The 19927-nt window shown below is 37.4% G+C and overlaps 4 protein-coding genes across 8 annotated transcripts; 3 read left to right on the forward strand and 1 right to left on the reverse strand.

Moving 5' to 3' along the window:
• On the forward strand, window positions 1–5751 carry LOC111790681 (putative GTP diphosphokinase RSH3, chloroplastic). Of its 2 annotated transcripts, XR_015420469.1 has the most exons (8): window positions 1–144; window positions 355–1331; window positions 1436–1621; window positions 1891–2351; window positions 2436–2594; window positions 2677–3019; window positions 3111–3468; window positions 3606–5751. XR_015420469.1 is itself a non-coding variant. In XM_023671690.2 (7 exons), the coding sequence occupies exons 2-7, from the start codon at window positions 576–578 to the stop codon at window positions 3402–3404; spliced, it is 2199 nt and encodes a 732-aa protein (XP_023527458.2). In that variant the 5' UTR covers window positions 1–144; window positions 355–575; the 3' UTR covers window positions 3405–3581. The 2 variants fall into 2 exon arrangements, 1 of the variants encoding a protein (XP_023527458.2); XM_023671690.2 differs by lacking the exon at window positions 3606–5751 and having other exon boundaries at window positions 3111–3581.
• A 1929-nt stretch (window positions 5752–7680) lies between these two features.
• Window positions 7681–9764, forward strand: LOC111789984 (growth-regulating factor 1). Of its 3 annotated transcripts, XM_087122755.1 has the most exons (4): window positions 7681–8445; window positions 8520–8928; window positions 9025–9368; window positions 9491–9764. In XM_087122755.1, the coding sequence occupies exons 1-4, from the start codon at window positions 8259–8261 to the stop codon at window positions 9496–9498; spliced, it is 948 nt and encodes a 315-aa protein (XP_086978881.1). In that variant the 5' UTR covers window positions 7681–8258; the 3' UTR covers window positions 9499–9764. The 3 variants fall into 3 exon arrangements, with proteins under 3 accessions (XP_086978881.1, XP_086978880.1, XP_023526497.2); XM_087122754.1 differs by having other exon boundaries at window positions 7684–8445; window positions 9025–9764; XM_023670729.2 differs by having other exon boundaries at window positions 7691–8445; window positions 9028–9764.
• A 5528-nt stretch (window positions 9765–15292) lies between these two features.
• LOC111789648 (transcription factor MYB114) lies at window positions 15293–16573 on the forward strand. Its single transcript, XM_023670284.2, has 3 exons — window positions 15293–15862; window positions 15966–16095; window positions 16215–16573. The coding sequence occupies exons 1-3, from the start codon at window positions 15679–15681 to the stop codon at window positions 16489–16491; spliced, it is 591 nt and encodes a 196-aa protein (XP_023526052.1). The 5' UTR covers window positions 15293–15678; the 3' UTR covers window positions 16492–16573.
• A 902-nt stretch (window positions 16574–17475) lies between these two features.
• ATG12A (Ubiquitin-like superfamily protein) lies at window positions 17476–19515 on the reverse strand. 2 transcript variants are annotated; one of them, XM_023670285.2, is made up of 5 exons: window positions 19358–19515; window positions 19084–19142; window positions 18507–18575; window positions 18348–18410; window positions 17476–17815 (listed from the first exon to the last, which is right to left on the reverse strand). In XM_023670285.2, the coding sequence occupies exons 1-5, from the start codon at window positions 19392–19394 to the stop codon at window positions 17756–17758; spliced, it is 288 nt and encodes a 95-aa protein (XP_023526053.1). In that variant the 5' UTR covers window positions 19395–19515; the 3' UTR covers window positions 17476–17755. The 2 variants fall into 2 exon arrangements, with proteins under 2 accessions (XP_023526053.1, XP_023526054.1); XM_023670286.2 differs by having other exon boundaries at window positions 19084–19260; window positions 19358–19504.
• Between the last annotated feature and the right edge of the window lie 412 nt (window positions 19516–19927).

Here is a 19927-nt window from a genome sequence, read left to right on the forward strand (position 1 = left end):
GCAATTCATTTTGATTGAAGGGTAATATGGTAATTTCAAGTTTTCCAGTTCGAGGACGCCAAGCAATATTGAGACGCACAGAGATTACTAGAAAATCACAGAACCAACGCACGCTTCGTTCTGCTTCTCACTTTCTCCTCCAAGGTATGTGAGCTTCTCCTCCAAGATTAGGACGATGGCTTCCTAGTTTAGATTTCTTCGATTTTAGTTCTTGATTTGATTCATCTTTTCTTCTTCTCTTTTGCTTTCGATTTTGATGAATTTGTCGCTACTGTATTGCGTTTCATATTCTCCTGCAGTGCTTCTTGGTTGAAATTTGATTGAATCTTTGCTCTGTTTGGTTCGTTTCTGTAGTTTTTTTGCTGAATATTCGTGGAATTTGTACTCTCTGCGACATTCATTTGATTGCGTACAGAAAAAGCTTGGCGTGTGTCGAATCGTTTGAAAAGGGGAAGAAAATATTGGTTGCTGAAGAATTCGCTTGATCTGCTTTAGCATTGGTTGTTTTTTTCTTTTTTGCTGGAAATTGTGTGGGTTTCTTGAGGTATTGGTGGTATTTCGAGTGAAAAAAGGCCATGGCTGTTCCAACTATAGCGCTGTATACTAGCCCACCGAGTACTATTTGTTCCTCTCCCCACCCTTGCCAGATGAACGCTCATGCATCATGTGATTTAGACTTTACCTCTCGGTCCTCGTCGTTGGCGTCTTCGACTGCCACTTCATCCCAAAAACCGATGGTTGGGGGGTTGTCGAGTTTGTTCTCGTCGACTGCGCTGAGGCACTCCTCCTCGTCGTCGAGCATTTCGAGTGGTGGAGAAGAATTGGGTTCATTTAAGCATGATAAAGGGGAGGAGCTTAAAGAATTGAGTTCCTCGTTCCGTTATTCCCCAAATAAATTCATTGGGTCATTCTTCAATCGGGATCAGAGTCCAGTATCAGTGTTCCAGGGTCCGGTTTCCTGTGGCAGTTGTGGGGTTGGGTCGGCGGCGAGAACTCCATTATGGACTGTAAGAGAAAGAAGCGGGGATGGTAGTTTTCATGGACGAGGAAGTACCAACAGGCTGTTCAATGGGTTTGTGAGAAATGCATTGGGTTCGTGTGTGGATTATGATTCGCCGAGATTGGAGGTGTCGAGTGATAGGTTAGATGCGAGTTCATCTGCCTTGTTTGGAGATGAATTGACTTTCAATATGGAGGACAGTATTACGGAAGGTAATTCCAAGTCGTATGTGAAGGATTTGCTTCTAAGTGCACAATCAAAGCACAAAATCTTTTGTGACGAGTTTGTGATTAAGGCTTTTAATGAGGCTGAGAAAGCACATAGGGGACAGGTAACACTATCTTTTGATATTGACAGTGTTGTTATTGTCTTGATTCTTGAGTACTGATGATATTCATTAAGAATCCTTTAATGGTGTTTCTCGTTCTTCCTTAGATGCGTGCAAGTGGCGATCCTTACTTGGAACATTGTGTGGAAACAGCAGTGATGCTTGCGCTTGTTGGTGCTAACTCCACAGTAGTTGCTGCAGGGCTTTTGCACGACACACTTGATGATTCTTTTTTGAGTCATGACTATATATTGGAGACATTTGGAGTTGAGGTTGCTGATTTGGTTGAAGGGGTAAGATACTGTGCAGTCCACACTTTCTTTGTCATTGGAATAGATGACTTAGAATTAGGCATAGAATATGACTGCAAAACTAATCTTAAATTTGGGGTAAAACACGCTATATTTCTCGTATTAGACAGCTCATTTTGTATATTTCGTTCTTCTTTACATTCTTGCGCTTTTCTAGAATTACATATCTGACTGGTTTCCCCGCCACCCGACAAAAAAAAATTCTGATGAAGAATAAGTTCCTAACCTATCTCTCTTCTACTTCGTTTTAGGTGTCTAAGCTAAGTCATTTAAGCAAGCTTGCACGAGAACATGATACCGCTGAGAGAATCGTTGAGGCAGACCGCTTGCACACCATGTTCCTTGCTATGGCTGATGCAAGAGCTGTCCTCATTAAATTAGCAGACCGTCTACACAATATGATGACTTTAGATGCATTGCCTCTGATCAAGCGGCAAAGGTTTGCAAAGGAGACTATGGAGATTTTTGTTCCTTTGGCTAATCGCCTTGGAATTTACAGTTGGAAGGAGCAGCTAGAAAACCTGTGTTTTAAGCATCTTAATTTGGAATTGCACGAAGATTTGTCCTCCAAGCTGCTGGGTTTATATGATGAAGCAATTATATTTTCTGCAATTCAAAAACTAGAGCGAGCTCTCAAGGATAATGGAATCTCTTACCACGTTGTAACTGGGCGGCACAAAAGTGTCTACAGCATTCATCGCAAAATGTTGAAGTACGTCTTCAGCCTTCCATCTCTCTCTCTCTCGTTCTCTCGTGTTCGCGATTCTTATTTTTAGGTAAATTTGATTTTTTGTAGGAAGAATTTGACCGTGAATCAAATCCATGATATTCATGGATTGAGACTCATTGTTGAAAATGAAGAGGACTGCCATGAAGCATTGAGAATCGTTCGTCAGTTATGGCCCGAAGTACCGGGAAAGCTCAAGGACTACATAAGTAAACCGAAGTTAAACGGGTATTTATTTATCTAAAAGCAGTATTAAGTGGCTTCATATTTACTCTATCTCTCTTCTCTTATATGATCTGCTTGTAATCAGGTATCAATCTATACACACAGTAGTAAGGGGTGAAGGTGATGTCCCGCTTGAAGTTCAAATTCGGACCAAGGAAATGCATTTGCAAGCTGAGTTTGGGTTTGCTGCGCATTGGAGATACAAGGAGGGTGACTCTAAGCACTCTTCATTTGTGCTCCAGATGGTTGAATGGGCCAGATGGGTTCTCACCTGGCATTGTGAGACCATGAACCGAGATCGATCTTCTATCGGTTCCATCAAACCACCCTGCAACTTCCCTTTTCACTCGTCTGATTGTTCATACTCTTACAAACCTCACTGCTTCCAGGATGGGCCTTTGTTTGTCATAATGATTGAAAACGAAAAGGTCTATGATTATTAATCTTGTTGTTTTTGTTTACTTATGTGAAAGTGCGGCTTTTAACATTTGAAAAACGCTTTGTTTCGGTTATCACCAGATGTCGGTCCAGGAATTCCCAGCTAACACAACGATGATGGATCTTTTAGAAAGAGCAGGAAGAGGAAGCACAAGATGGGCTCACTATAGGTTCCCAATAAAGGAGGAGTTGAGACCAAGACTGAACCATGAGCCTGTGAGCGACCCTAAGTGCAAGCTGAAGATGGGGGACGTGGTTGAATTGACCCCACCAATACCCGACAAGTCGTTGATTGAATACCGGGAAGAAATCCAGCGAATGTACGAGGGAGGCTTTACTGTAGCAACTCCACAGCCTGCTGGTTGGAGGAGCTGACAGTGGCTTCATTGCCCCATTCCTATGATTACACTACAAATATCATGCTTCAATTATGGATCAGGTTCTGTTGTATATAATTATAAATATCTGTACATATCTGCATTAGATTACTACTTGATGTACTGGTTGCTGGCCTTTGCTATGTCTATATAATTTAAGTTCACCTTTTAAAAATTTCATTATAATAATCCATATCAGGTCCCAACAGTACAAATTATTAGGCTCTCTATCTCCAGAGGAATTCTTTAACAGAACTCTGCCAAGAAAGCCCGAAAATCAACATCATTAAAAGCCCTGCAAGTCCCCAGGAGGAGCTCCCAATTTTAAGAACCCATGAAGGATCTGACGAGAGAATTGCAGAATCTCTCTCCCTTCTGTCCGTGGACATGGATGAGCAAGACGAAGATGTCTTAATGGCAATTATAAGCACCAAAAGAACCAGTGGAAGAACAAATCCAGAGCTCCATCTGGATTCACAAGGTCTTAATGGTGAAAGCACCACAGCAGAAGCAAGAGCCAAGACGATGGCCAGTGGTCTCTGAGACGAGATCTGGTTTGTGTAAGCGCCATGGTTACTATCCATGGTTTTGAGTTTTATGAAGAAGGTTGCTTGTTGAGCAAAAACTAGATGGGAAACAAGAGATTTATATGGAGGAAAATGGTGGCATGGGTTAAGGAATCTATGTGGAAAGGCTCTTATCAGACGAGCGTGGCTGTCTTAAAAGTGAAAAGGCGAACTACAATTGTAAAAAAGATTGCAAAAGTATATAATATGGGCAGGGGAAAAGTGTTCGGTTTGGACGTAAGGTATCTTTTCATTGCCAATATAATAGGTATACATCGGTTAGACGTATGTAAAAAAAATTATAGCTTTAACGAGTAGAATTCATATTGTGACGACTATTAGTAACTATACTGTAATAGTTCAAGCCCACCGCTAATATATATATTGTTCGCTTTTGTTTGTAACATATCGTTGTCAGCTTCACAATTTTAAAATACATTTGGTAGGAAGAGATTTCGACATTCTTATAAGAAATGTTTCGTTCCTCTCTGTGGTTGGGGCCCACTTGAGGGGGCCAGCCTCCTCGCTGACATACTGCCTAGTGACTGGCTCTGGTACCATTTGTAACAGTCCAAACCCACTTCTAGCCGATATTGTCCACACCCTTTCGAGGAATGATTTGTTCCCATCTTCAACCAACGTGCGATCTTATAACCCACCTCCTTGGAAGACAACGTCCTCGTTGGCACACCGCATAGTGTTTGGCTCTAATACCATATGTAACAACTCAAACCCATTACTAACAAATATTGTCTATTTTGGCCTTGTACGTATCGTCATCAGTTTTATAGTTTTAAAATGCGTCTATTAGAAAGAGATTTCCACACCCTTACGAGGAATGTTCTGTTCCCCTCTCCAACCGATTAACAAATAGACTATAATTCAAACACGTCCTCATTTTTCTTAATATCACATGAAGAACTTCATAACCCTTTTCCCCACTCAACCTTACTCCTTTTCAGCTGTTACACATATACTACTCCTTATGAACACAAAACCCCTGTTTTTCATACACATCCCTCTGTTTCTCTCGCAAATAGTGATATCAGCTCCAGTGTCTTCTCCTTCTTTATCTTCCATTTTTAATTTCCCATTTCCCTTTATCTCATTCAATTAGCATCTCATCCTCTCTCTCGCCATTTCAATACTCAAAACATGGTGGAAGCTCAACTTCAGGCTCTGCAACATGTCGCCAAGCCACGTTTGGGATGACAAAGACACAACAATGCAATTCTGGACATCCAAACAAACGAACCTAAACAAGGCCTGTCTTGTTCTTTGGGGAATTCCAAATGCCAATTCTTTTTCCAAGTTAGAGACTTGTCGTGAAGCTTCAATCTGTCCATACCCAGCTTTTGTTCCTTGGGGAATCTCACACCAACCAAACCAACACGTCGGATTTGTTCCAAGCGATAAGTGTAGGCGAAGTGATGAAGAGATTGGGTGTGGAGAAGTACAACGTAATGGGGATCAGCTATGGAGGGTACGTGGCATATCGGATGGCTGAGATTTATAAGGAAGTGATGAAGGTAGTGATTGTGAGCTGTGAAATATGTAGTTGTGATGATCAAAAGGTAGAGTAGCTTAAGAAGATAGGAAGAGATGCAGTGGATCTTCTTGTACCAGAAACAGCACCAGATTCTTGATCAAAAGAGTTCCTAAGAATATGGTTTGATACCATTTGTAATTGTCTAATCTCACCGCTAGCAAATATTAGTCTGTTACGTATCGTTGTTAGCTTCATAGTTTTAAAACGCGTCTACTATTGAAAGGTTTCCACACCTTTTATAAGAAATCTTTCGTTCCCCCTCCAACCGATGTGGGATCTCACAATTCACCCTCCTTGAGGACCCAACGTTCTCGTTGGCATGCCGCCCAGTAACTGGCTCTGATACTACTATAACAACTCAAGCGCACCGTTAACCGATATTGTCCACTTTAGCCCGTTACATATCGTTATTAGCCTCATGATTTTAAAACGCACCTACTATAGAGAGGTTTTCACACCCTTATAAAGAATGTTTCGTTTCTCTCTCCAACCGATATGAGATTCACAAAACTAATTATAAATCATTAAACGGTAGTCTAAATAGTTTGAGTTAAAAGAAAGTTTAGGATTTAAATGGATATCATTATTAAATTATGTCTCTATATCCAACTGATATGGAGTATGTCATGGTGGCATCCCAATGAATATCTTTGTGGGAAGCAAATGTTATTGGGAGTAGAAAGTAAGCATAGAGTAACATTCATAATGGAAAAGAAGCAAACTCCATCTGGTTTGCAAAGATGAGTCCACCAAAAGGAAAAGAAACTTCTAAAACAAGCAAAGCTTTAATCTCTTTATCAAGCCAAGCCAACCCAAACCAAACCAATCCCCCACTTGAGCAAGAAAAAAGAAGAAAAGGGTATCACTGAGTCAGTCCTGAAAGCATCTTGGGGGTATGGGGTGAGCCCTCAGAGCCTGAGTGTGCAGCAGAAAATGGAGTTCAAAAGGAAGCATGAGAGAGTGACTGATATGGAAAGAGGAAACTTTGGGGGTTAATGAGTGGAAAGTTGAGTTGGTTGGGAAGCACAATAAAGAACAAGGACAAGGAGACATGAGTGAGAAAGAAGGGCAGTAAGAGAGAGAAAGAAGGGCATGTGTCATAGGACAGAGTCCTCTGATGGTGTGTGAACAGTTTTGGCACTTCCCTGACATGAACAAAAGAAAAAAGAGAGAGCTTTGAATTGCAAGCAAACAAATTGGAACCTCCCACTGACCAATAGTCCCTTGCTTGGTTTCTCCTAATATCTTCTGTCCTTTCCATTAACAAAAGAGTTAACAGTTTTACAAAACCCAATTCATTTATTCAATTCCCTTTGTAATCATCATATTACACAGAGATTGTGAGCTAAGTACAAATGTCAAGATAACTATGAACCCTATCAAACAAATATACTTTGTTTTACTCTTCACACACTGATATGAAGCCCAAATGTAAGAGCTTCAAATGGGTGTTAGCTCATTAATTAATAATGAAGTTGAGTAGTGTAAGAGCTCAAACTCACCGCTAGTAAATATTGTCTATTTTAACCGGTTAAATATTGCCGTCAGTCTCACACTTTTAAAACGTGCCTGCTAGGGAGACGTTTTCATGCCCTTATAAGGAATGTTTTGTTTTCTTTCTCTAACGAGCAGCCTCATGGTTTTAGAACGCGTCTGTTAGAGAGAGATTTTTACACTCTTATAAAGAATGCTTCGTTACCCTCTATAACCGTCAAACTCACGGTTTTAAAACGTGTCTATTAGAGAGGGATTTCCACATGCTTATAATGAATGCTTCATTACCCTCTATAATTGTCAATCTCACGATTTAAAAACGCATCTGTTAGGGAGAGACTTCCACATCCTTATAATGAATGCTTTGTTACCCTCTCCAACCGTCAGCCTCATAGTTTTAAAACACGTCTATTAGGGAGAGTTTTTCACACCCTTATAAGGAATGCTTTGTTATTATATCTAACCATCAGTCTCACAGTTTAAAAACGCATATGTTGGGGAGAGATTTCCACACCCTTATAAGAAATGTTTCGTTCTCTTATCTAACTGTCAGCCTCACCATTTTAAAAGGCGTAGAAGTTTTTCCATCCTTATAAAAAATGCTATGTTACTCTCTCTAACCATCCGGCTCACCCTTAAAAGGCTTGTCCATCATAGAGAAGGATTTATGACTCCAAGGGAACCCACCAACCAAGCAGAAGAAACCCAGAGTAAAGGGGCAAAATATCAGTATAAAACTGAGGGAAAGAGAAGAGGCAAAAGTAGGCCAAGTTAATGTTATAAAGGGTAGGGTTTTGGTAGATTCTTCAGCCTCCTGAGCGTGCAATAGGGAGATGACACCTGCAGCTGTATTTGTTCGTATTGATAGAGTGAGTTTGTGAAGGTACATCACACCACACCACATTGTTTCAGCAGTTTTGCAAAATCTCATGGCACTTTTTTCAAGGAATATGATGTGGAGAGAGCAAAATGAAGGGTGTGTCTATCGTATTTCATTTCCTTTTCTCTTTCTTTTATCCATTTGTATGTGAGTTTCTGCAAGCTACTCAGAGACAAAACCAGCAATGAACCCAACACAGGAGTACTCATATTAACTGCACACTGCAAGCCATCATTTGACAGGAACCAAGAAGCTTTCACAGCCTATGAACTTTGCAGAAATACCCATAAAAAAACTAGCACCTCCCAAGAACAACGTACCCTCCCCCTCTCTGTCTTTCAAGCTTTCAAGCTTTCAAGAACAATGAATTCAAGTCCAAAGACCTGCACCACCTCTCCTTTCACACCAACTCAATGGCAAGAACTAGAACACCAAGCTTTGATCTTCAAATACATGGTTTCAGGGGTACCAATCCCTCCTGATCTAATCTTCTCTGTGAAAAGAAGCTTAGATTCCTCCCTTTCTGCAAGACTTTTCCCTCACCAACCCAGTAAGTCACGGTTGTTTCATATGCAACTACAAGCATATTACACTAAATTTGACTGTTTTATTGTGTTTTCTCAGTTGGGTGGGGGTGTTTTGAGATGGGTTTTGGCAGAAAAACAGACCCAGAACCAGGAAGGTGTAGAAGAACAGATGGCAAAAAATGGAGATGCTCAAAAGAAGCTTTTCCAGACTCCAAATACTGCGAGAAACACATGCATAGAGGCAGAAATCGTTCAAGAAAGCCTGTGGAAATCTCTTCTTCCTCTTCTTCTTCTTCTTCTTCATCTTCAATGACCTGTGAAACTCAATCATATCACCAAGCTCCTCCTCCTGCTGCTGCTGCTTATCATGAATCCTCCATTCATCCATTTATGTATACTCAATCTTCCTCCTCCAGACCTCCCTGCTCTGATTTCTCTTCAAATAATACAAACCCTCAACTCTTTTTGTACTCAGGGACTCATTGTCAAGCTGATAAAGATTACAGGTCGGTGAAAAATAAAAGGGTTTCAAAAAAGTGTGTTCTTTTTCTTTGATGGGTTGTTTACGATATGTGTTTAAAGGTTGTTGTTTGTGTGTTAAGTAGGGATATTAATGGTTCAAGAGAGGGCGTTGGCGTGCAGGCTTTCTTTCCCTCGGTTGCTGAGGTTTATAATAATCAGCAGCCAATAGCGATGGATTCTTACAAAGGATGCTCCCAATTTGTTACTCAAAGCCACCAAATTTACAATTCTAAACAGACAAGGCAAGAACAAGAGCAACACTGCTTTGTTTTGGGCACAGATTTCAATAAATCGTCAAAATCAGCTAAAGCAGAGGAAGAAGAACAAGAACAAGATGGTGAAACCCAGAAGCCGCTACTCCATTTCTTTGAGGATTGCCCACCAAAAAATTCGGATTCCTGGCTTGATTTAGCCTCAAATTCAAGTATACAAAATGGAAATTTTATTGGGTTATGAATACCTTTAGTTCTTCAGCTGTAATCTGACAGTTTCCTTCTCACTTCACCTCTGTTTTTTTTTTCTCTCTGTTTCTGTCTCTCTGTGCAGATGGTTAAAGAATCAATAATGGAGTTTTGGGTTATGGCCAAAAGAGTACTTGTCAGTGAGTGAAGTACCTTCTTAGTTTGTGGTCAGGGAAGCTTTTCTTTTGCTAAAGTTTTGAATGTAAACTGCAGGATTTTCAAGAGAGGTTTCCTGTCCTTTGCTTTCTTTTAGTTAATATTTTATTTTTTACACTTTGCTGTCTTTTTCTGTAAGAAACATGTTTCAAAGTATGCAGCCTTGCTAGTTTGATTGGAACAAACAACCAGGAAATTTGCTAGATTCTCTTCTAACTTCATAGCTAAATGCACTTTCGTTTTCATGACCAGTAGGGTCTTTGTTTTTCCTACTTTCTTTTATGAACAAAGATTAGATTAACACTTTACAATTTAATAAGATTGAGGTGGGTATCTCTAAGATCTCACAACGATTGGTGAGGAGAACGAAACATTTTTTATAAGGGATGAAAATCTCTTTTTAGTATATGCATTTTAAAAACCTTGAAGATAATATCTGTTAGCAGTGTGAACTTAGGCTATTACAAATTATATCAGAATCAGACACTGAGTGACGTGTCAATGAAAGAGGGTGGACACGAGACGGTGTGTCAGCAAGGATGCTGGGCCTCGAAAGAGGGCGTATTGTGAGATTCCACATCAATTGAGTAAGAGAACAAAACAACAAAACAACAAAACATCTTTTATGAAATGTGTGAAAATCTCTTCCTAACAAAATTTGAGGAAAACTCAAAATAAAAATTTGAAAAGTTGAAAAGAGGACAATATTTACTACCAATTTAATTTGGGGACTGTTGTGGTTCAATTTGGATGACTGTTGTGGTGAGCATCTGAGTTTGAGTAAATTTTAACCCCACCTTTATAAAATGATTGAGAGTTACCGAAACTCTTGTGTGGAGAAGGCAGATGTGAAAGAATCTTGCAGCTTCACTGTTTGATAGCAGAAGGATTGGCATTCTGCAGTTGCCAGTTCTGTCCAAACTCCAAACAATCTCTTATTCAGCAGCTCCCACACTCCTTCAAATTTAGCTATTCAGTATTGTAGGATATTGTTCAGTTTTCTATTTTGAGGCTGACCAAATTCATCTCCAGTTCTACAATATTTTGATTCTTCTATCATAATGGCTAGATTTCTTTTTGTAGATTTCTTTTTGTAGATTATGACTATGGTGAATGGGAACTTGAACTGATTTTCATTCCATCATTTAAAACTATAAGGCCATAGCAATACGTAACGAGTTAATGGCTTGAGTTGTTACATTAGTATTATAGTCAGTCACTAGACAGTGTGCTAGCAAGAACGTTAGGTCTCTAAGGGAGGTGGATTGTGTATGGAAACCTCTCCCCAACAAACGTATTTTAAAATCGTGAGGCAGTGATACATAACAAGTTAAAAGCCGAACAATATCTATTAGCAGTAGGCTTGTATAAATTTTGCATCCTTTAAGGTTTGTTGTTCTATTGTTCTTTCAACGAGACCAAGAACTCAATCACATCCTACCATATCCTACCATGGAGAACAAAGGATTTGTTGTTCTATTGTTCTTTCAACGAGACCAAGAACTCAATCACATCCTACCATATCCTACCATTGATGTTCAAATGAAAATTTGAAGGCATTCCAAGAAATCAAAATCATATGGCGAAGATTTTTACTTGATAAGAACAGTTGAAAGCCAAACAGCACAAAACTGGAATAGGTTAGCAGAAAAAGAATCGAAGAACAAGATTTGAATTAATAAAGTGTATAATCAGAAATGGACAAAAGAACGAACAAGATATCGAAATCAAAATCAAAAGCAGAAAAATCTGAATCAAATATGATGTATACCCATTAAGCGCAGGACGACATTGCTCGCCCTTCCTATCCGCCTACTGCCCGCTCCGTTTCATCTACCGTTGTGCACCCAATTTATATAACAAATAATTATTTTATTTTGAATTTCTTATTAGTATTTTTATTTTTAGTAAGATTCTAGAAACAAAACACATTTTTTTTTTAAAATTTTTTTTTATAGTAAATTTATATATTCAAGCAGTGTTTTAAGCTTAATTATTTAAAAAATAAATTAAATAGTTATTAAATATTATTTAATTATTTAATGATAATATATTACTTAAAAAACTATAATTTTAACATTCCGTGATAATTACTCAATACATGAATTATGATGTCGGTTTAAGTGTCTTTCATATATAGTAGCGTTTTTATCTTATATTCCTTCTTCTGTTATTATTTTCTTTTATTATAAATATTTATAAAGTAGATGTGTCTATAATGATCATTGACTATTATTTCCGTCATTTAAAAATTTACCAAGTTGAAGTTGAACTGCATCAAATAAATTACTTTTTTTTTAGGATGAAGATATTATTCAGGACTGTATTCTATTTAAAAGTCGAAAAAAGTGTTGTATTTCTTTTATTTATCTATATATATATATAATTAGTTTCTTTTTATTTAATTGAATAAATAATTAGAAAATGAAGTAGCACGTACAAAAATAAGTAATAACCCGAGTAAAGACTTATACGATTCAATTGAACATTTTATCTGTTCGGATTTGATTGTGTCATAGCTCTATAATTTGGATTAGTTTTATTGTTGGAAGAACTGCACTGATATTGATCCTAAAAAAGAAATGTGGGAACAATTATTGACCCTAAAAAGAAACATAGGTCTATCTAGTCCATGAAAAGCTAACGAGGCAGTGTAAAAATAGAATAAGTTGTATCCATAGTCATTTGTTCCTCCTACAAAGATCTAATAGATGTCCTAGTCTTGCTTGTTGGAGTCGGTTGATAGGGACGTCAACCAATTGAGTGGGAGAGGATGTCACGGTCTTGCATGTCCAGGACATGTTGTCCATGGTTGCATGTCCGTTACAAACCCCTTTTACATGCTCTCATCTTAGATAGGTCTTTACCATTCCATATTGAGTGGGGGAGGATGTCACGGTCATGCGTGTCCAAAACTAGTTATCTATGGTTGCATGCCCGTTCCAAAGTTACTAAATGGGTAAGTCGCCAATCCCTGGGATACAGGGCGGACGATTTCAAAGCGGACTCCCATTCATTAGATAGAGAAAATTCGTGATCCGTTGCAAGAACTTATTCTCATTTAGCATGAGATTTTGAGTCTCCGCGTGTCTACCATTTGACCACCAAGACATCTTGAATGATTATTCCTTAAATTAACCAACGTGAGACTCTCTCCCAACAATCCTCAACAATTTCGAGTCCCGTCCATGATTCATGATGTCATCCTAGGTATCATAACGTCAATGAATTTCGCTGCTTGCTCGAATCAAAGTCAACGTCATGCCTACCTTCTCCCTCCCTCTCTGAATTTCCCCCACCAAAATTTGTAGAGAGAGGAATTGCTATTCAAACTCACCGCCAAACGATCCGACGCATAACAGCAGCAAATATTTAAAAATTTATTAAATATTTTTTATTCAAACTACTTAAAATTGAAATTGGTTATTATTATTATTATTATTATTATTATTATTGACAAGTAAGAGATTAATTAGTATTAGAGGGCGATCCAGGAAAATGGGCCAAAATGGAGCAAAAAAAGCCCACTGGGCTTGAAAGCAAATAGGATTCTGTGTTTCAATCAGACAGGCCCATATAAAAGTCAATGGAACCTAACCTAGTGGACATATCTTTTTAAAATAGAAAGTTCGAAACAATGGGAAGTGTTGCTACGTCGTTAAACCTAGCTCTCGATATCTCTCCATGACAAAATCGAGCTCTTATATAGATTCGAGAGCGATGTCGTACGAGAGGTAATATAAGTAGAGAGATCATACCCATCTAGACAATTCTACCGTGAGAAAAGTTCAACATCATTTTGAGTCAGTGCTAACTCAACTCAACTTGAATGCTATCTAGACCCGAGAGTGATGTCATACGAGAAGTAACATGAGTAGAGAGATCATACCCACCTAGACAATTCTACCGTGTTAAAAGTTCAACACCATTTTAGCTCGATACTAACTCAAGTCAGCTCAAGTACTACCAAACTAGTAGACTTGACTAGAGTCGTGCATCAACAAGTCTAAAAACTCCAAAAATATGGAGTTTTTTGTTTCTTTCTAAGAGAGTGAGTTGTTTTGAATCAAATCAAGTAAAAGAAATTAATTCCATAATTGGATGATTGAGATTGTATTGGGATTGGGCAAAATAATTGAGACCTTCCCTCAGCCCCATCTTCCTCACTGCCCTCCATTAAATTGGCTGTCAGCTCATATTTATAGTGGGAAGCAAAGCTATCCATCATCTATGCACAAGCTAGTACACAAAACATTTGTTATAAAGGTATGAAAATTTCTCAAACACTTTTTAAAACTTTAAGAAAAACCTAAATGAAAAAAAATTCAAAAAGAATAATATTTGCGTGGTCGGTTACTAAAGCTTTTTTCCAAAGGGAGTAAAATAGAAATTCTAAAAATCTTAGGGGATAAAATTAAAAATAAAAAAACTTAAATTTTTTTTATTAAAATAAAATTTGGAAAGTAAAAATAAGAATTAAATTATATCCATGATTAATTATTATAGGATTTAAAAAAAAAATGAAATTTGAGCTGGATCTACGAAGCTGTTCATTAATGTAAAAAGACAAACAGATAAATCTAAGGTTTGAGATCCGAATTTATGTTTCAGCTTTAAAGGAGTATCACATTAATATTATAAATATTCGGATTTGGTGTCTTATTTTAATTTTAAACCACATTTTCGGATTTTAATAAATAATCCTGCACAATTTTTAATGAAATATTGTATTTATTCTCAACCCGAACATAATTCAAAATGCCTTTTCTATGAGCCCGGTGTTAGAATTTCCCTTTATAATTATGGTACAACTTTTTTTAAAAAAAATATCACCGCTCACAAGACATTTAGTCCATGAATTTATAATTTGCGACTCGATAAGTTAGTACTTCTACCTCAAATTTGTGCTAGTTATTACCCTTGAATGGACCATGTCTGACCTTGTTCGAACAATGTTTGGGAATCAAGTTATTCAGCAAGGTTAAAGCAAGCCCGTCCAATCCTCTAAGCATTACCCCTTTCCCAATGTTGACTAAAATCGCCGGCCAAAGGTTCCTCTATCAACACTATTTTATTGACAAGAAACTCAATGTATCGACGGTCTCTGACTTTTTTCGATAACCTTTCGATAGATTAAATCTGACGTACAAGACTTCAAGCTGGATACTTTATGGAAGTCGATGCTACAATATCATATAAAACAAAAGTTAAAGCTTATACATTAAATGTAAGTAAGAGGTATGCATGAGAATTAGGAAATGGGTATGATTTAATTTCACCACCTAACCTCAACAACTTAAAGTAAACATGTTCAACAGTTTCCATTTGTTCTGATGTTGTGAAAGAAAGAAAGTACAGGTGGTTTTTCTGATGAAATTCATATATAAAATGCACAGTAGTTGGTAAAAAGTCAGGTTTGGGCAGAGAGAAATAGGAATATGAAAGTTGAAACCAATGAAAATGCAAATTCATGCATAGTGATCATAAAAATAAAAAGAGTTTTGATCTTCTCTCCTTTCTATGGCCTCTGAAAAAGTTGTATTATTTCGAGACAATACTTCTCTGTTCTCTGCTTAGTTTTTTCACTTTGTCCTCCTTCTGTCTCTCTCTAAAATCATCTCTCCTTCCTCTTTCCATTATCATACATAGATTCTTCACTAAATTCGAGGCCTTTCTCTCTCTCTCTAAAGCCCTCTTTCCTTTTTTCTGAATTTCATGACAGTTCCTGGCTTTCATTCATTCAGAATACAACAACAAGATCCATTGTGTAAAACATTAATTCCAATAAACTTTTACTACTTCCCTAAGTTTTACTTCCCTTCACTGTTTCTTAAACAGTATGTGTTTGCTAGCTGTTGTTAACTATTTTAGAGGCAGACTTTATATCTCGCTCAATCATCGAGCTCATGATCAGAGTGTGTCCTTTTCCTGAAATGCTGCCAACCCAAAAAATTATTCCAATTTCTTTGTATATGTCTCTAGTTGCTTGCTGAGATCCCTGTTATATTTTCGCCTCTTAAGGAGAAATAAAGCACTCTTCTAAACCATAAACTCTCTCTCTCTCTCTCTCTCTCTCTCTCACTCTTGTTCTTTCTATCTCTATCTCTTAAAGTTCCAATGACTGAAGAGGAGTCTGTGAAAAGAAAAGTGAGTCAAGTTGAAGGAGACATAAATGAGGCAGAAAATATGAGGAATGGCGGAGTCAATAAAGGCGCTTGGACTGCAGAAGAAGATCAAAAACTGGCTGAGGTTATTGCCATTCATGGAGCAAAAAGGTGGAAGTCCATTGCAGCCAAAGCAGGTGCTGCTGCTCTTTCACTCCTTTCCTTTTTTTTCATCTTGTATATTCCAACTCCAGAGATATGAGAAGTAAATTTGGTTTAATGGGTTTCTAAATTTTGCAGGTCTCAATCGGTGTGGGAAGAGTTGTAGACTAAGATGGCTGAATTATCTCAGACCTAACATTAAGAGAGGCAATATATCAGATCAAGAAGAAGATTTGATCCTCAGGCTCCATAAACTTCTTGGAAACAGGTCATGTTTTCTTGCCCGTTTCACTCTCCAATTTTCTCGCTTTGATTAACTTCAGTTTCGTAATCTGAAAAGGAGTTTTGGTTTTCTGGGATGGGGTGGTACCTGATTGATCTTCTCAGGTGGTCTTTGATTGCTGGGAGACTGCCGGGAAGAACCGATAACGAGATAAAGAACTATTGGAATTCTCATTTGAGCAAGAAACTGAACCTACAGAGTGAAAAAGAAAGCGACATTCTCAAAAGAAAAGTGTGTAAAAGAAAAGTAGACACAGGGTCAAGAGAAGAGGAAACATCCCAAGAATGTGAAAATAGCACGAACTTGGAGTATGATGTTGATAACTTGTTTGATTTTTCCAATGAGGGGCCTGATTTGGAGTGGATGAGTAAATTCCTGTAATTAGGTATCATAAGCAGCAACTATAAGCTTAGGTTGTATGCAAATCATCAGTGATTTATCTAAATTTCTATGGTTTCCCTCATAGCCTTAGCCAAATATTTGCTTGCTGACGAACAGATTCCTACTAACTTGATCTTGTGCTATCTACTCTACCTATCTACTCTACCTGCTATCAATTATCAAAATCATATTCCAAAGATTGTAGTTCCTTACACTTCTCTGAATATAGCAAAAGGCAAGGAAGTTCGATCATAGGGAATCAGCAAGAGACATCGAGCGTGCGAATATGGTAATCTCCTAAGATTAAAGAGAGAGGCAGAGAGTGATCTTGTGCTACATATAGTAATCCCCGAAGTTCAGAGAGGGAAGGGAGTTTGATAGTGCACTCATTAAGAGGGGATGGTTTAAGTTTCTAGATTTTGCCTCATAATCCGATACAGTGGTGGGGATTATGAAAAGAATCATTCAGATAGGCAAGAAAAACAAAATGTTCACTTTCTGTCACGAGTTTAGTCCAAGTTTTCAGATGGTCAGAATCAGACAAATAGTGGAGACCAGCATTCCTCCACCACATAACACTCAGCCTGATATGGTCAGCGTCTATATCTTGTCATTCTTGGATTTTAACCAAACAAAACAGACGTGTACAAATTTACAGCAAAGTTTATTATATATAACCCCCAGACCGACGCTCAACTCACTATCTGTTCGTGTTTCCTCAGACCTATACCATCAAATTGGCCCCTTTGAAGCTTACTATTAGAGTTATATGTTCCCAGCTAACTCTTGTCATGGAGAAAAAAGAACAGAAAGATAACTTGTATATCCCCAGGTATGTTAAACGAGGATTACCAGACTAGTTATGAAGGGTAAACACGAAGTAATGTCATCTTAAACTGACACACAAGAACTGATCTCTTTCATCAGACAAAATATGGCGCTTGGATAGCAATGACCACTTGTATGTTAATAACAGTTATGATGTAAAAGAAAAAAAATCCTTTGGCTTTCACATTCAATGTTAAAACAATTGATTAACGAGGTCGATCAAATAAATAATTACAGACTCTGGTCCTTGACGAGTATGACTCTAGAACTTGACTTGGTTTGTTTTTCCATCTGGGAAAGCAGCCTAAAATATGGAAGAAAATCTACTACTATGGTTCTTAAAAAATAAATGGATGAGCTTATAATCACAGTACTTAGAATGAACAGTTCAATATACTATTTACAGCCTCAGCACTAAACATTACCACACTGCAAATTATCCCCAAGCCATCGAGCAGGCATAATTTACAACCAACTTCCCATCAATTCCAAAGTTCTGCAAATAAACACACAAAAAAGATCATGAACAAGATACCTCTAGACACGATTACTTAAGAAAAACTTTAAACTCGTGTGGATATGAAAAAAAACATATATTTATTCTTAGGTAATGAAACAGATTGAGAAATTGCTATGAACTCGGAATAATTTTATCCATACACAGCCCTCAGAGAAGGTGATAATCTAAGAGATCTTGTGGATTCATGCTTCAGAAAGGTTTCAAATCTTGACTGCTTAAGCCTTTTCCTTCACCTCCTAAGAATATATAATGATGGGTATTTTCAAGAATGATTCATGACCAACATCAACATCAGAAGTCTACACTACACCTTCAATGAAGATACCCCCTCAGTTAAGAAGGCAGTTTTTGACTAGCCAATAGATGGAATCTTTTTAAGATAAATTCCAACCAATTCTTCTAAAAAAATCCCCCCTCCTTTTCTGATTCTAAAAGTTAATGAAAATTTCAAACAGTATACAAACGCATCTTGAACATAAATGGAAGAAATGAGTCAATATCAACTCACATTATATAGATCAATAACTGTCTCATCTGGACCAGGTGAGAATGCACTGTTGACAAACACAAACTTCAAAGAATAGAAACAATTAGCATGGTGAAGTGTCATTAATTTCTTAAGAATGAGCAGATGAAAGAGAGACTATTTCAGAAGTCAGATGAATACCAAGGTGTCCCGTTGGATTGACCGACGTATATAATCAATCACTTTAATAAATTTGTCTGTTCCAGGCATCTGTCAAATGTATACAATATGTGAATGAACATTTGCCATAAACTTACAAATATAGAAAAAAAAGATTCCAAAAGGATAACTTTAAAGGAGGAGCCGCTGTATAAAATTTTTCAAAACCACACATTCTAAGAACCCTCACCGCATAGCAGGGATATACCCTCCCCAAGTTAATCATGATACTTAATTCATCAATAATTCTATAAAAATTTCCACAATTTGTCATAAACAATAAAGTTTCTGCTATTAGCCACATGAAAACCATAAGTACAAGGATTAAGCTTCATTCCTTTTAGCTCCTAAAATGGTCGTTTTCTTCATCTATGTCTCACCCAGTCAGCATACACGATACTAGAATCAATCGTTTACAGTTCAGTTCATCTTGATCTAATCGAATTACCAAAAGTTTTCACATGCATCAAGATTTGATTTCCATTTTACATTTTAAACAGTACAACACAAATTACAACTTCTAAATCCATATAAAGACAAAAATTACGGTAATACAAACCTTAAACTTGTTTTGTTTGAGAATGGGAGCATCCCCAATAGATCGCAGCAGAACAACCACTACCAAAAATAAAACCAAATAAATCACCATAGATTTTGATTGAAAACCTCATTAGGAAAGAATCGTATTAAACGGTAATTGTAAAAGAACTCCCCTTCTGTATCCGATCAACTTAGCCTGAAGATTGAATAAAGTTTGGAAGTTCGATTCATCAAAAATAGCAGAATAAACCCTGATTGAAAATAGGTTTGTTCATACATCCTCTAAAGCTCACCTTTTTTAGCAGAACTAGACGACTCCATAGAAGCCATCGTTTTCCTCCGCCGTGGACTGCACGAATTGCCACCCCTCTGTGTGGGGTACGGTCTCCGACTTCGATCAAAAGAACGAAAGATCTTGATTGGGCGATTTTGTACGGTTCATGGCGTAAATTTGGGCTTTGCAAGGTAATAAAGAGCCCATTGGGCTTGTGGGTTGGGTCATTTTTTAGATCCAACGGTAAATTCTTTCATCTTAAATAAATTTTATTAAATAATCACTCCACCTAACCCAATCATAATTTTTTGGGTTCCGATAGTTCTTAAAATATCTATTTATTTATTTTCAAAATTTTAATTAAGATTTACTAACTCGATTGTAATGGTCTTCATTGTGACACTCGAGTTAAAGATAAGTGTATAAATGAACTGATACCACATTCGAATAAGAGCACTCCTAAGAATAGGATGACTAAGAAAAACTTAAAACAAATGAAAGTTACTGTTTATACTAATAAAGTACATATTTGTTTTTGGTAGCTCAACCATAAGAACTTTACAATCAAACGCGTTTTGTTTCGACCAAT

This window comes from Cucurbita pepo, chromosome 3 (genome assembly GCF_057944985.1).
Source record: "Cucurbita pepo subsp. pepo isolate OVF chromosome 3, ASM5794498v1, whole genome shotgun sequence".
Taxonomy (NCBI): domain Eukaryota; kingdom Viridiplantae; phylum Streptophyta; class Magnoliopsida; order Cucurbitales; family Cucurbitaceae; genus Cucurbita; species Cucurbita pepo.

Bases quoted from the DNA above. Each gene is read 5' to 3' on its own strand.
- ATG12A (XM_023670285.2), bottom strand. From the start codon at position 19,394: ATGGCTTCTATGGAGTCGTCTAGTTCTGCTAAAAAAG. The intron at 19,143-19,357 runs GTGAGCTTTAGA...TATTTTTGGTAG, and splicing joins GTCTAGTTCTGCTAAAAAAG to TGGTTGTTCTGCTGCGATCT. The intron at 17,816-18,347 runs GTGAGTTGATAT...GTTTATTTGCAG, and splicing joins CAGTTATTGATCTATATAAT to AACTTTGGAATTGATGGGAA.
- LOC111789984 (XM_087122754.1), top strand. From the start codon at position 8,259: ATGAATTCAAGTCCAAAGACCTGCACCACCTCTCCTTTCACACCAACT. The intron at 8,446-8,519 runs GTAAGTCACGGT...GTGTTTTCTCAG, and splicing joins ACTTTTCCCTCACCAACCCA to TTGGGTGGGGGTGTTTTGAG. The intron at 8,929-9,024 runs GTCGGTGAAAAA...TTGTGTGTTAAG, and splicing joins CAAGCTGATAAAGATTACAG to TAGGGATATTAATGGTTCAA.
- LOC111789648 (XM_023670284.2), top strand. From the start codon at position 15,679: ATGACTGAAGAGGAGTCTGTGAAAAGAAAAGTGAGTCAAGTTGAAGGA. The intron at 15,863-15,965 runs GTGCTGCTGCTC...TAAATTTTGCAG, and splicing joins GTCCATTGCAGCCAAAGCAG to GTCTCAATCGGTGTGGGAAG. The intron at 16,096-16,214 runs GTCATGTTTTCT...TGATCTTCTCAG, and splicing joins CATAAACTTCTTGGAAACAG to GTGGTCTTTGATTGCTGGGA.
- LOC111790681 (XM_023671690.2), top strand. From the start codon at position 576: ATGGCTGTTCCAACTATAGCGCTGTATACTAGCCCACCGAGTACTATT. The intron at 1,622-1,890 runs GTAAGATACTGT...ACTTCGTTTTAG, and splicing joins TTGCTGATTTGGTTGAAGGG to GTGTCTAAGCTAAGTCATTT. The intron at 2,595-2,676 runs GTATTTATTTAT...GCTTGTAATCAG, and splicing joins AGTAAACCGAAGTTAAACGG to GTATCAATCTATACACACAG.